Source organism: Lissotriton helveticus, chromosome 5_1 (assembly GCF_964261635.1).
Source record: "Lissotriton helveticus chromosome 5_1, aLisHel1.1, whole genome shotgun sequence".
Classification (NCBI taxonomy): Eukaryota; Metazoa; Chordata; class Amphibia; order Caudata; family Salamandridae; genus Lissotriton; species Lissotriton helveticus.
Window position 1 is genome coordinate 1,549,343,226 of NC_136065.1, and position 16,245 is coordinate 1,549,359,470.

General features: G+C 44.2%; 1 protein-coding gene across 4 annotated transcripts in view; it reads left to right on the plus strand.

Moving 5' to 3' along the window:
- RBBP5 (RB binding protein 5, histone lysine methyltransferase complex subunit) overlaps positions 1–16,245 on the plus strand; it is a 256,733-nt gene that overhangs the window by 70,307 nt on the left and 170,181 nt on the right. For all 4 annotated transcript variants that reach the window (XM_078644629.1, XM_078644631.1, XM_078644628.1 and 1 more), the window contains exons 3-4: positions 10,280–10,452; positions 12,919–13,059. In XM_078644629.1, coding sequence (XP_078500755.1) covers positions 10,280–10,452; positions 12,919–13,059 — 314 coding nt within the window. The remainder of the gene's footprint in view (positions 1–10,279; positions 10,453–12,918; positions 13,060–16,245) is intronic.

The window sequence follows — 16,245 nt, forward strand, 5'->3', positions numbered from 1 at the left end:
AATGCATTTTTTACATTGCAAAATCCATTACAATGCATGTCATTACATCGCGTAATCCATTACAACGCATTCCCCAAAGTAACGCCCCAGCGGAGTTAGAATAGTAATGGCGTTGTAATGGATTATGCGTTGTAACGACGTGCTTTGTAATGGATTTTGCATTGTAAAAAATGTGTTGTAATGACACGTTTTTGTAACGCGTGCGTTGTAAAGTGTCATATTCGGTCAGCACATGGGTGAACTGGACATTGAGGTCAGTGGCTGCAGGGAAGTTGCTCCTTCACTTCAAGGGAGAGTCTGCCTGGTTTGCATAGTGCTGGCAGCCCTCCAAGGCTTTGGGAAGATGCACAGCTGCAGGACGAGTTGGGTCTTTGCAATTGGCGGGACAGAAGCAGGCAGGGTTTGGTGGCAAGTCCTCAGCTAGTCCACGTTTCATGCTTTTTTTCGGCTCTTCTTGGTCCTTCTTCTTTAGTCAGACAACCGGAGTTCCCTGTGTCAGGGGGCCATCTAAATATTGAATTTAGGGGCATTAAGGGGAGTAAACGGTAGTAGACAATGGGCCACTTACCCTGAGCGTGGGCTCTCACCTACAGGGGGGGCTCAGAAATGTGCCTATGGTGACTGGTTGGTCGATACCAGTCAGTCAGCACACTAGATAGTGGTAGGTTTTTCATGGGGCACTTTCCTACAGGTCTTGGCAAGAACCCCTCGGGACCCCATACCCGAGAGCTTTTATACCTAAACAGAACGTATCCAGTAACACAGACTGACCTCTGTTATTAAGAGAAGGGGTAAAAAAGAGTAGGAATGAAAGAGGGTGAGCATGTGGGGGCATTAGGAGATTCGGCTAGAGAAGAGGGAAATTGCCTGCCATATTCGAAAATCAACAAAAATGTTATTCAGTGTGTGCTCCCAAAAGTTTTACTCCATTTTTTGACCAGAAAATAACAAAAGTTTGGCAATATAGGAAGTTTCTACATTGAGTAACTAGATTTTATCTGTTGTCTTCTCTTTGCAATGAGACTTTAATTAACTCAAATGAAATGTCAACCGAAACTGACATTAGTTCCTGGGCACTTTGATAATGCTAGTACCTGGTTGGCTGAGAGTGATCTTTCACAAAGCAAATTGCTTGAAACTAAAATGTATATGCAGGTTGAAATAAGTTTCCTGTCAAACCAGATGAAGTCTGCAGGTGTAGAAGAGGCATGATCGAGTCCTTTCAGAATAGTGATATACTGTCCAAGACAGCTGATCCCTTTGAAGAAGTCAGTGAAAAAAGAGAGTAATGACATTTTGTTCCTAACTCTCATGTAGGAAAGTTTCAATTCTATTAAGGACGCGGAGGCGAGGATTATGCTTTTCTCTCTTCGCTTTATTCAACAGCAGCTTATTTTAAAAAACATTTCTTCAAGCTTCCACATAAAGCAAAGAAAAACTAACCATCCCAGAAGTCTCTGGGAATGACATCATATCACAACCAATAAGAGTCCAACAGTAGTTTTTTTCATGGCCAATCAGGGTCCACATGGCGATGTAACAGTCGTCTCTTTGCTATGATCCCCCTCTTTCTTCGCACGAGTCATGACACAGTGATGCTCCTACTGGTCCAATTTGGATCCATCTGAACCTGAGAATACAAGGGACAGATCCGGACTATTCTGAGAAAAGTAAACGTGTATCAACAGCGTACAGAAATAATTTACATTTGTCCACTTTAGATCCATAAATCATTTTGAAAACGCCACACTTACTTCTTAGGGCTGGCTTCTTTTAAGAATATTGACTTCTTGCTTGGTGGGATAATATTCGTCTCCGCGTCCTTAATAGAACTGAAACTTTCCTACATGAGAGTTAGGAGCAAATTTCATTCTATGCCGGGACCAGAGGCGAGGATTATCCTGGTTTAAAGCTTCTTAACCACCAAATGAGCCATATCCAGCACTGGCTTAAAATAGAACCTCCTAAAAAGTCGAGTCCGTCGACCAATCAGTGGCATTCATAATTGCAATTGTGGGTGGAGAGACCACCAAGTGCGTTTTTTATAGTGCAATTAGCAGTTGTCTTTCGCCTGGAGGGCGGTATTCTTCAGACATCAGTTCATATTCTTTGAGGCATTACAGAGAGTTTTGGGGAGTCAGAAAAGGCAGGGTATTCTATAACCCTCGTATTAGTCTTGGACCTTCCAGTCACTGTGCAAGATACCCCAGAGGGTGAAAAAATTCTGCCCATTATATCCAAGCATGCACGTCGGAGACTCTCCTGCAGGAGATTAAACATAGCAACATTGCCAACAACTCCTTTCGTGACAAAAACCTATTTGGTTGCCAAGAAAGAAACCGATTCAAAATGTATTCACATCTCACAGCACAGAATATCTTGGTGATCGCGGCAGTGAGAGCCTGATTCCTCAAAGCAGTCTACACACAAGAACATGCTCCCCCACCGGAGCGTCGTCTACCAGCCAATATTGTAGAGCGGAAGGTATTATTGGATCGATAGGCTAATCCTTCCATTGCAAGTCCTGCTAAGAAATTAGCCACCTGGACTACCTCGACGCCCAAGGGATCGAAACCCCGTCGCATACACCGTGTCCATCTGGTCCACGCTGACTTCTATCTTTTGATCGTGCTGTCCGCCCAGGCCTTGCCAAGAGGTTCTGAGCCGAGCTCGAAAGTCCCAGGAGCAACCATCGTCCCCGGTAATCCTCCACGCCATCAGCGTGAGTACGCCGTTGAGGACTAGCTGGTGGGGAATCTTGTCCGATTGAGAAGGAGATGAGGAAACCGGGGGAGTTGGATTGGAGAATCCCAGGAAAGTTCCAGTAGAACCGGAAACCACACTTGATCTCTAAATCGGGGTGATCAAAACCACCTCCACTTGCTGGTTCCTGACTTGAGCCGTTGTCCTAGTAATTATGGTGAACGGAGGTAAGGCATACCCTCTATCCTGAGCCCAATCCTGCAAAAAGGCATCTGTTGCTGCCCCCTGCGGATCCGGTCTCCAGCTGAAGAACCGGGGCAGCTGATGATCCAAGCGGGATGCAAAGAGGCCCCATTTCGCCTGTATGCTCGCAAACACTTCTGAGTCTATTTTCCACATGCTGGAGCCCCTCAGGTGGCAAGAGTGCCAGTCCGCTACCTGATTTTCCGAGCCCGGAAGGTATTCCGCCGTCATGGAGACCTGATGCTCCAGGCAGTATTGCCAAAAACCGGTCGCGAGGTCTGAGAGGACCTTGGAACGTGTACCTCCTAGATGATTTATGTATCTGACAGCCGATACATTGTCCATCTTGAGCAACACGCAAGATTGCGCTCTGTCTCTAGTTCAACATCGAACCGCAAAGGAGCCCGCTAGGAGTTCCAAGCAGTTGATGTGTAGCGATTGTTCTTGATGGGACCATGGTCCTCCCGTGGAAAAATCGCTGCAGCAAGCTCCCCAGCCGGTCCTGCTGGCGTCCAATTCTATGATAAGATCCGGGGCTTAACCGAAGATTGCCCTTCCGTTCCACACCTCCATGTGGGAGAGCCACCATGAAATCTCGTCCCTCACTTCGTCTGTGAGATCTACCATCTTGGAATACGTGAGACCCTTCCAGAGATGACTCATTGAGACAAGCAGGGCCCGATAGTGCACAGATCCTGGAAATATGGCCTGGATAGAAGAAGATAGGAGGTCTACAAGGTGAGCAATTTGCTGCAGCGAAGTGCGAGGCTTGGCCAACGTGTGGCGTAGCTTTTGCCTTATTTTTGTCATTTTCGGATTCGGAAGACTGAAGGTTGCAGTTACTGAGTTGATTGTAAAACCTAAGAAGGTTGCTGAATGGGACTTAACTAGAAGGGATTTCCTTTTGTTCATTACAAATCCCAAGCCCTCTGAGAGGTCCACTGCGGTACGCAGGTAGCACAGCAGTTAAGTGCGGGACTGAGCCATGATGAGCATGTTGGTCAGATAACGATAAGGCCGATGCCTCGCGCTCGAAGGTGTTCCGCCGCGGGTTTGAGATCCTTGGTGCACCAGGGAACCTAGGATAATCCAAGGGGAATACTCAAAAATTCGAATTCCTGTTGGCGCCACAGAAATTACAGGAAGCGCCGATGCGGTGGAAAAATCGGTATCACCAGATAAGCATCCTTGAGTTCTAGGCGGGCCATCCAATCGTAGGGCCGTAAGACATCTCAAAGGAGGTGGATTCCCTCCATTTTGAAATGGCGATATACCAACCATTCGTTGAATTCCCTTAGATTCATCACCTGCCATCGTTCTTGTCCACTAGACAGATATTGCTGACAAACCCCCATGAATAGCCGTGCGTTGGATAGAGTGTTTGGATAGTAAGTAATGTATTTCTGCATCTATGAGACCCATCTCTTTTGCAGAGAATTGAATTGGCCATTGTCTGGACCTGTGACAAGGAGTTCTGTAAAACTCTATCTGGAATCCTAGTGTGGTCTGCTAGACCCATGCATCTGATGTCCGTTCACGCCATTCTCTGGCGAAGCCAGCTAGCTGTCCTCCCACTTGTAGTCCGGAGAAAGGTTGTACACTCACGGGCATTATTGTTGGCCTCTTCCTCGGAAGCGCTGTCCTCTGGTAGGGTAGAAGTACGCAAAGCGCTTGGTCATGGTAGCCGTCACTGCGCCTGGAGCCTTGCCCTCTGGAGTAGGGTTTTGGGGGTACCCCGGCCGGCCGAGCCGCCCCTGCCACGGCTCACCCCTTGGAAAACCCGAGGGGAGAAAACCTTTTGTATTGAGGTCTGGGCCTTCTCAAGGGAGGTAAAAGTATTTACAAATTTTACCAGTTCCTTGATGAAAGGTTCCCCAAATAATCCTCCCTGGGCCACTGCCCCTGCCTCCGACGCGGCTAAGGATCCAAGTTTCGGGTCCACCTTGATAAGCGGCGACCTTCTGCGCGCCGTGGACAGTGCGCAGTTGGCATTACCTAAAAAGATAATTACCCTCTGCGCCCACCCCAAGACAGGTTCTGGGGAAATAAAGGCGCCCGAAGACTTTGCATCCTCTGCCATGTCAAGGATCTTTGTCAGGAGACCCACTGCATCCAGAAGCTTATTCTGGCAAGACCGCCCGGACCGATCAATTCCCTTCTTCGGATTCATGACGAACTTTGCCAGGAAAGTGGCCATTTTTGGATCAAAGTCTGGTGTCCATGCCACTTTTCCCTCCAACGAAGGTCTGGGGCATTCTGCCTTGAGGCAGCTGCGTGCTTCTTTTTCAAGTGGCTTACGCAGTCGGTTGGCCACATATTGTGCCACCTTATCACATGGGACCCATTCTGCCGAACGGGGGTGCAAAATCTGATCCGGGTCTAACATATCAAACAGAGTGGCCTCTACTGGTACCTCAGTATGGGTGGGGGATCGCCGCAACGGCCAGGATGAACCTACCTCATCATCCAAGGGATCATAGTCCTGAAAATCTGGGGATGATGGGTGGGGTCCATTGTCTGTGGCTCGGGCTCCGCAGTAGGCAGGGACTTGGCTATAAAGGCTTGCCTTAGGCGCTCAAAAGCGTCAACATCTACTCCTTCCTCTCTAGGGCGTTTAGCTGGTGTAGTGTCAGAGGGGATTGGTTCTGGTGGGGTAGTCGTTGGATTACTTGTGCTAGGAGCTGGCTGGAATCTTTTTGCACATTCCCACGCTATTAACTGGGTCAGGCGCTCTTCCATGGGGGCTTTGGCTTAATCTACTGCTCCGTAGAAGTCGTCATCCCATGGGATACTATCCAAAGGATCCCCATAACCCTCTTCAGAGGCTTCCATGTCTACTCTTTATGCAGGAAAAAAGGTGAACAGGTAAGAATAAGGCTCACTCTTTGTTAATGTCTTTAACGTTACCTCCCACATAGGTAGGATTTTAGCACAGCTACAGGCTGTTTCTATCGCTGAGTTTCAGTGCATTCATTTGGGTGGGCCAAGCCGCACAATCTGGGTATTTCCCCAGGAACACTGCTCCCCTGGTGCTGTTTATGGTTGGGGAATTTTTAGGTCTCGCGACCTGTCAATGCGCATGCGCATTGAGCGGAGCGAGACTATAGGGGCTTAAACAGACTTTAACTAACTGGCGATTTGATGCTGTGCCCGTGCGCTTTTAGGTCAATGCGCAAGCGCATTGACCTAAAATGCGCGTGCACAGCATCAAATCGCCAGCCATCTGTTCCCCAGCAGCTCTTCCCGCTCCGCCCCACAAGCTTCCCCCAGGGTGCGCTCTGCCTGAGCCGCACTCCTCCCACACCTTTGAAGTGAAGCTTAGCTTCACTTCAAAGGCCCCTGCTGCTTCACACTATTCACTCTCCCTCATCGCCGCTCTCCCCGCTCCGCCCCCTGCTGCGGCCGTGTCGCATTTCTCCTCCCCCCCACCCCACAGCAATGCCCTCCGTCTTGTTTTTCACTGTCTCTCTCGCTTTTCTCGCTCTCTGCCTCCTATTTCTCTTCTTTTCTGTCATCGTCATCTTTCTTTCTATCTCCATTTCCTCCTTTCTCTCATTGTTTTCTTTCTAGTTTCCAGCGTCTCCTTTTGGTCTCATTGTCCTCTCTCTCCCTTCTCAACCTCTTTCCTCTCCCCCTTCATTTCTTTCAATCTCCATATCTCTCTCCTCCTCACCTCCATCTCCTCTCTGTTTGTCATCCTCCCTCTCTTACACATACAAGCTTGCACGCATAAGTCCTACTCCGTTTTATTTTACACTTCTGCCGAGTACTAATTTAGTTCGCAAAAATACTTGTTTTACTAACTATCGTTTGAAAAGCCTGCAATTACTGCACGTATATTATATATTTGCCGTACATTATTACGGTTATAATTACTTGCCTGTCATGTGCCGCTCTAAATCTGTCATAAAATATTTAAACAAACTATAACTGCGTATAAAATAAAAAACAACACTTCTTTCACTTGAGCAGCGAGCTTCAGTTCGGCTCTGGAAGGATCTCCCTCTAATAGACCCCGCAATACTTCCTGTAATCTGGTTACCGTGGGGCACGGAGGACACTCGTAAACACCTACTAGCATGTGCTGTTGTAAAACAACGTGTGTTTTGCTTCAAAATTCCGCCATGCCACATTAATTCCTTTTCTGCTTTGTTCTTTAGCACAACTGTTAAAATTGTCTTGGGGGAACTTTAATGACTGTGTCTCTGGCACCGTGTCTGCTTTACCAGTCACAAGCATTATCACATTTACAACTCCCTCCCCCCCCGCATACTAGTAAACTTAACAAATGTGCCCATTATATATATAATCTCTGCTCTTGTACTTTAAATAGGGGTCACATTTGCAAAAGTTAGAACTATTGGCATTGTAAATGACAAAGCTATTAATCTCGCTATTTTCAAAAGCAACACATGAATAAAAAAATTGTCATTTACAATACCAATAGCTCAAACTTTCCTAATGCGAGACCTATTGCATTGCAAATGCTTGTTAGCCTGGGGACCGTGTTCCATGAGTGACCCTCGCAGTCACAAACAGATCGGCAGATAAACGGCCCGTTGGGCAGCACAGCAAGTACAGACCTTGATTCCAAGGTGATCACAATTAAATATACAGACCTTTTTGAAGGGGCGTCAGTCTCCCAGGCAACAAGGCTGTTGGCGGTATCGACTCCGTACCTGCTCGGACTAGCCAGTTGAAACTGACAGGAATCGCATGTCAGGAGTAGAGAAACCGCCAGAGTTGCCCGTCCCCTAGTGGGCGGAGGACTGCACTGCGGCGCAGCACTGACTATTGCGATCGTTAAGGAGTGAGCAAAGCTCCCGCAATCATGCAATTTACCGAACACACCGCTGTACAATCAAATAAATAGCAAGAACATCAAGCTGCATATGTGTAATACTCGAAAAGCCCCACAAGGACAGTGGAAAAGAAAGCGCACTTAACTGGGGGCAGCGAAGAAAGAGGGGGATCAGAGTAAAGAGAAGATTGTTACATCGCCATGTGGACCCTGATTGGCCATGAAAGGAACTACTGTTGTGACTCTTATTGGTTGTGATATGATGTAATTCCCAGAAACTTCTGGGACTGTTAGTTTTTCTTCACTTAATGTGGAAGCTTGAAGAAATGTTCTTTTGTTTTAAAATAAGCTGCTGTTGAATAAAGCGGAGAGAAAAGTATAATCCTCGCCTCTGGTCCAAACATAGAATTCTTGAAGTTAAGGTGAGTCTTGGTGATGCTGAACAAGTTCAGGATTATCAGTTTTTTAGTGTTGCTCTAAAAGTTATAAAAAATATATTACCCGTCCGATGTGGCCAGGCCTTAGAGGTAGCCCCCTTCTTGGCCCACCGTTCCCTGAAGCCTGCCAACACATTGCTCCTGAACCTACTGACAAGGCTCTGCTATGGGCAGTCCTCTAAAATATAGAGTTTGCCCAGGGCTTTCCCCAGTACCAATACCAATAGCACCAACAGGACTAACCAGAGAGTAAAAGAGGCCAGGGCTTGCGGAGTAAGAAGAGCCATTTCCCTAAAGCCGTCAGACTACAGATAAAAATCTAGAACCCACTCCCACCAAACATTAGGAAAATTCCAAACATGGCAACATTCAAGAGGGAAGCGAAGATCTTCCTAATGAGCAAGTTCCTTCCGTAGGCAAGACTGTTCATCACCAGCACCATGATATAGGTGTTACCAATACAGAACAACAATGTATGTAAAGATAAAGTCACCAGTTATGCTGAGAATAATCTTCAACGGTACTGTACTATCCGGGACTCGTTTTTGATGTAGAAATCACGGAAAAAGACACATCTGAACCATTTGTATAGAAATACTGTTACACCTGTACAATAATCAGTTCCAAACAATTGTTATTTGATACCGAGAAGATAGACATGCACAGGAATATTATATATGTGTATATATATATATATATATATATATATATATATATATATTAGGTTAATGCTGCTATACAAGCTGTATCTCAAACCTACCTCATGTCAATGTGAAAAGCTTTGCTATACAAGCTGTATCTCAAACCTATCTCAGGTAACTGTAAAGCGCTCTGATACCCAAGGGTCACGTCTGCGCTCTATAAATAAAATAAATAAAAGGGACAACCTATTTTGCCAGCAGAACCTAAGTATAGACATAAATAACACCCATTCATTCTCCAGGCTACAAAGTAGTCTCAAAACCATAAGTAGCTGGCCAGGGTCAAAAATGAGTATTGTGAAGCTTTTCAACAAGGGAAGTGCAGCAAACCATAATATTAAAAACGTCTTCAAGATAAATTAACACCTTCCGTCATGGTGGGTGTGTGTGTCGGACGGCCGGGGGCCATCAAATTTGCGCATGAGTCAAATTCGCCTGCACTGCGGTGGAATTTGACTCACATCGAAGAGGGTTAAGTGAAACTTGTCCAAAATAAAAACATTAGGTATGCACTCAAATTGAGAAATATTATAATATCCATTAAAGCACAGAGGTAACAAGCCTGCTTACAATATTCTGGTAAATAAATATTGAGTGTATGCAAGCCTGTGCACAAAGCAAGTATGAGTTAGACTTGAACTAGAGTACAGAGAAGAGCATTAAAAAGATAAGAAAATATAATGTATCTTTTAGATAAAGAATTGAATGTGGCAAAAGTGTGATGCTTGAGTGTACATTTGAAATGTAAAATAGTATTTCATACATTGACATGGAACCACTTAATTGGAGGCGAAATAATACATCAGATAATGAAATGCATGTGTGTGAAATGTAATCTTATCTTGGCTAATCAAAGAGGTCATTGACAAAATCTCAGAGCAATTCCTGAAGGGGGTTTACCCTCATAAAGAGTTTAAAGACAGCTGCGTTCCCAAGCAGACCTAAACAACACAATGAAGCAGCATGGTGTTTGTTGCTAGACATATGACATTTAGTGGATAAACTGCGTGTAATCCTAAAAGTATGATGCTTACTAGCAAGTAGAACAGTCGTCATGCATTAAATCATGGATTCATGCTTTATATTTTGACCATTGCCAATATTGCTAAATGTATGTTCTGTACTTCTGTTTTACACGAACAACAAAAGTAGGTGTTGTTGGCTGTGCTCATGGGGTTCTTTGTTGACTGCATGTTCCTGACCTTTTAATTAACAGTTAATAGAATGATTATGCGCTTATAATTGGGGAATTTGAATTCTGTTCGTTTTTAGGATCAGTTGGAGTCTTTCTGTAACAAAAGGAATATTCTGCCACAGTTCTCCGCTGAGCAGATGATTAGTGTAACATGGCTATCCCTGCTATATGTGCTAATGGTGATTTCTTATTCCTTCAGGAGGCAGATGGCACCCTGGATTGTATCAGCATGGCCCTTACGTGCACCTTTAACCGGTGGGGCACCCTTCTGGCGGTTGGGTGCAATGATGGCCGCATTGTCATATGGGATTTTCTAACTCGTGGAATTGCTAAAATCATAAGTGCACACATCCACCCTGTCTGCTCACTCTGGTAAGCACTGTGTACTCTGATGTCTGGGATTGGGGCTGACAGGGCTGGTACCGTGAATTAGGGACTGAGCACTAGTCTGTGAGTTTAGCAGTCACCATCCAGTAAACTTACATTTTAGTGCATGGGGTCCACAAGGCTGAGATTGGAAAGATATTGAAATGTTCTTTTAGTAGTACATATTTAAAGAACCAAGTGGGCTGCTGCAAAGAAAGGAAATACTGGGGGAAACAACTAAAGAAAGGTCTATGGGGGAGGATTTCCACATAAAGAAAGTTGTAAGTTTCACTTTCACATACCTGAAAAAAACATAGCAGTTGTCTAAAAGATTATCAACGTGAGTCGGTGGTCTCTAGTTTTTTTTAAAAGGATATTTTTGGGTATTTTAATGTTTTCGTACAAGTGTAGGAAAACTGTAGGATGCTTGCACTTGTAACAAAAAACATACATTTACTTTTTTTCTGCAAGATTGGACTGAGTTTTTCAAATTCTGGAATCTATTAGGTCTGGCTCATCGGACATCACAAGCTGTCTGGTTGCGATAGACCTATTGTGGACATACGAATAACATACTGCTTGTGCTTACAATTGGTTGACCACTGCTAGCTTCTTTATCAATCCCTTGGAGCATACCCTCTTTACTGTCCTTTTGAGTGGCTGACTCATATTTTTTCTCACTAAGACAAACTCACTAAGAGGAAGTGAAGCCGGCATGCTTTGACCTAAGAGTAGCAAGGAAATGGTATTGAATATAAAGCCAACCAATGATATGCAATGGGCGGGCTCTAAGCCCTCTGTAGTGAACATTGCGTCATTCTACTGGCGTGCACATGCATTGTGTCAGTGCGCCTTTTTTTTTTCTTTCCCCCGTTGCTGCACAACATCGGTAAAACGTATTGAAGCATGAGACCTATTGGTCTTTGCCGATGATTTAAAAAATGTTTTTATTGATATTAAGAACTATTGTTCTATCTATAGACTGTTCATAAAAGTGATTAAAAAATAGTTAAATAGGGAGACCATGTTTTTTTATCCACAAAATTGTTGAGTTCAAATGCCTTTTCATTTCATTGTTAGTATTTTGTAGAAACAGATGTTTGAAATCACCATGTGTTAATCCAGCATGTCCAATTAGTAGTGGGATTTAATAACTTGTGCACATAGCCATCAGATTATCTACATGTGGACAGAGCTGCTTATTTATTTTTGCTGGTTTGGCATTTTGTAGATCACCAGTAACAATGTGTTCTCCAACCCTGAGGTGGGCATAATTGTGGGGCACAGTGTTAAGATAAAAGATCGATTAAGAGGCATGGCTAGGTATGTTAAAAGGTTTCAAAGAAATTCATAGAAAGAACAGTCTGAATGCGTGATAAGAGTCCTGAGTGTCCTGGAATAAGGATGGGACAGCAGGAAGAGGCCTTAAATGCTTATGCCGCATTGAGGTCATATCCTGAACAATAGTCTTATTAATCCTTTGAAGTTCAAATGGACAGAGTATGGGAACGGGACCAAAGCTGGAGGGGTACAGAAGTGAAGATAGGGAGAGAAGTGGGTAGGAAGCTTTAAAAGGAATAGAAGTAAAAACTGGGTCGGAAGAAGTGCCATGAGGAAACTTGAAAACAGAAATGGAGAGAGAGGGAGAAATGGGTATATAAGAAGCAAAGGAAGTTGTCAGCAGTGACAGTAAAGGCGAGGGATAGAAATTGAAGCAGATTTGTTTTTTTCAGTTTTCTATTTTTTTTATTTAGCTATTTCAGAATTTCTGTGAAAATAAATGTGAGCATGTAGAGTTAGCATATATGGTGGAACTTCTGAAGTGCGTAAAATTACGTAAATGGTGTGCCTAATGCAAATTAAGGATGCAAACAGGTTATGAGATGTGGCACCTGTGTGTGTCCTGATGCACTCCTGATTACTAAGATTGACAAAAGAAGATTATACAGACAATGACTATTGTTGATTTTATTCCTCACTGCATGTAAAGCTTCATACACAATGTTATAACAATGCCTGACAGAATTTTTAAAAAAAATGAAAACTTTGGTGGAGATGGGCAGGATGCGGTTGGTCACAATAAAGCAGAGGAAAATAAATAATATAATTATCCAGTTATTTAAATGGTGCTGGAGTTTGCTTTCAATTTAGGAAAAGAAAGACTCAAAGAGATAAAGTGATTATCTGGCACACTTTGTTGTTAACAACATAGCACAGGGAGTATGAGTTCTGGTGTTATGATTTTACAGGCGAGACTTGAAACACAAAAGCAGTTCTTGAGAGTAGAAGAAGCATAATTACAAGGCAGGGGTTGTCAGTCATTTGAATAACTTTTTCTATTTCTAGGTCTTTTGAAGTCCTGTGTGTAAAGCCTATTAATTTACCCTTAAGCCTGTTTGATTGGTGTATTTAGCTTCTCAGAAATTGTTTGTCAAAGATTGTATGCAGAAGTTTTATTTTTTTCACTTTCAGCTGGAGTCGTGATGGTCACAAATTAGTCAGTGCATCCACAGATAACATTGTGTCTCTCTGGGATGTGCTGTCTGGAGACTGCGATCAGCGATTCCGATTCCCCTCTCCCATCCTAAAAGTCCAGTTTCATCCTAGAGACCAGTAAGTGCCTTTGTTACAGACAATCATAGATGTTTATTTTAGACTTATGGACTTGGAATTCAGTGCAAAATGGAATGTGCTTCTCCGCTCTCTTGTTGCTCGCAGATATGCCTGTGTGAAATGCATCATGTATAAAGGGGGAGGGGACTTTAAAAGGAGGGAATTGTTTTCGGAGGCAAGAGGGACATTTTAAGAACCCTATGTATCACTTTATTTAGTCATTTATTTCTACAGTGTAGACTTCAGCCCAGCGAAATCTTGCAACTAGGAAAGGAACAACAGGGAGATCGAGGCAAAAAAAAACACCCAGAAATAGATGACGACTGTAGAGGTTAGCAAAACAGGAAGGTATTGAGCTTTTTGCGAAATAGCACAAAGTTGGATCTAGGCTGATCAAGGATGTTCCAGAGTTTGATCTGCATTGTCCTTTTTTTGTATTGGGGAATTTTAAGCTAAGATAAGGAAGCACAGTGATTGATATGGAGCAGAGGTCTTCAAACTTTTGAAGGTTGAGCCCCCCTAGCTGAATTTCTTTAAATGTCGGGCCCACCCACCACCTGACAGAAATTTCTGGAATCTGGTACACTACATAATCGACCGCCACCCGCATATCCCTGGCCATATCCGGCAAATAATGTTCAAAACAATGAGTATTTCCTCCTTCTCCATGAATTCCCTCACTACCACTCACCAACAATGCACCTCATCTCTCTATAGCACCTTTCTGGCAAACATATAATTTTTTTTATAGTGCTACTCATAGTTTCATCATACTTAAGGGCATATGTACAAGCACCTATAGACACCACACCGTCACTTTTTACGACGTTGTGGTGGCGATAGGCGCATTGCCGTATTTAAACGGCGGAGTTAAGCCACTTAACTTGGCTTAACGCTGCCTTGTAAATAAGGCCCTCTTTCATACTATGCTTAGCGTGAAAGGGTGGGCAGTGGGTGTTGCAGTGGGCGTTCCACTGCAACAGGCACTGATTTTGATGGTGCGCCCTATTTACGAGGGCAGCGTAAAAGTGTGGCAGCGTTAAAATTAAGTACAGGAAAAACCTGGTCTTAAGCTGGCGAAACTTGGAGAAATGCATTATTTCTCCTCATTTTTGATTCATCCATGTGTGCTGCCTTGTGCAGCACATATGGAAAAAGCAAAATGCCTTGTATTTGTACTCTTTAAAAAAAAAAAAAAAAAATCCATTTTGTGATTTCTGTGTGTGCTGCATTAAGCAGCACACATGGAAGTGAGACAAATGGAATTTAAAGATTGTTTATGTACAGGAAGGTCCCCCTCCTGAACATAAACAATATTTTCCCTGCACCCAGACACCCTTGCACTATGGCGCAATAGTGTCTGCATTGTCGCTACAATGCTAAGTGTAGCGCCAGCGCAGGAGAAACGCAAGGCTGCACCATATTGTTGTAAATATGGTGCAGACTTCCGTTTCTGAAGTGGCGGAGAGAGGCTTTAACCCATGACTGCTAACGCCTCACTCCGTAACTTCATTGAACATCTGCCCCTCAGTTCTTTGATCTGCATGGTACACCTTCTTTGTAGCAGGCACATTAACCCTCTGTGCTGTGAGGGTGGCAGGAGTGCTCATGTGAGTGCACAGTGAGGTATGCAACCATGTGAGAGTAGGGTAAGTGGAGTGACTGCAGGGTGACTGAGGTGACCATATGAATTTGGGTCTGCATGTTAGTGCAGAGTAGGACTAATGAATGCATGGTTAGTGATGGGCTTGTTTAAGTGAGATTGCAGATCAAGCAGTGAGGGGGACAGGTGAGTGAAGTGTCACATGAGTGCAGGGTGTGTAGTGTGCTTGTGTGGCTACAGGTTGAGGTACAGGAAAAACCGCGGAAGTGCATTGTGAGAGCAGAGTGATCACTGAGTGCAGGGTGAATGGTGTGAGTGCATTGGGGTCAGTATGAGGGAATTGTGATCGCTGTGAGTGCAGGGTGAGCATGAAAGTGAAGGGCGAGAATGAGGAGCAAGTTGTCTGAATGCAGGCTGCATTCCCAGACACTTGCAGTAACTCAGCATGCTATTGACGGCAGTGCAGGGTTTCAGATATGTTAAACTATTGCTGTTGCAATTATGGCATTAACCACGGATCGAGGGTGGAGGAAATAAATACTGGGCTGATCTTGCAACAAATTTTCAGTTTTATGATTAGGGTTGCCAGCTCATTATTTTGATGTCCCAGGTGGTATAAAAATAAGCAGTCACCTAAAGCTCTATTTTCAGCACTTATCTGTGCATACTCTGAACAGCAAATATAAATAGAGAGCACTTTAAATTGTGTTTTAGGGTTGCCTGAATGATATGACTGATATTAAAAGGGAATAAAGACGGAAAAGTCACATCATAAATGAATACATACTTCTTTATAACCCATATTTAGTGTCAAGAGAATCAATTTGCAGGCTGTTTAAAAAAAACTGACTGGGATTTGTCTTTTGGCAACTTAAAAGTCCTTTTAGCCCTGTGATCATTGTGCTCCTGCCAGTGTAATTTAAAAAGCAACATTGTCGCCTTTCTGGGAAGAGCTGTCCCTCCCTGGACGGGGTTAAATTCCTAGAGCTGAAATGCTTCAGCTGCAGTGGGAGGAAGGAAGCCTTCCCTGCTAAAACTGAAAGCAAGTAACGGACATTAATTTAATCTGCAGTGTGAGGCAAGGAGTCTCTTCTGCTCTGAAATAGTCGCTTTCAGTTTTAGAAAAGGGGGCTCCTTGCCTCCCACTGCAGCTAAAGCATTTCAGCTGTAGGAATTAACCAGGATAGCGCCCCCCCCCCACCCCCCCAAACCCAGTGTGTGGCAGCCTGGATGAGACAGCTTCCCGTGCACACAGCCGTGAGTATTTCACAGGTCTTTAAAAGACCTTTTTTCTTGTTAATGAGGCTTTAATGGCTATCACCCCTTCTTCTGGCCCCTGCAGCTCCACTCTGCCGTTTGTTTCTTTATTCAGTAGAGGACAAAGGTGAGATTTACGGAGGAGTGCGCCCCCCCCCCCTACCCCCTGAGGCGGTGTCGCGCGCCCCACAGATTGAAGAACTCTGAGGAACTGAAAGTGGATGCATTGCTTTACCGGAAGCCAGTGTATCATACAGCAGGCATCAGGCACATGATCAAATTTCTTCTGAAATGCAGCTAACTATACTATCATGATCTGGATTCTC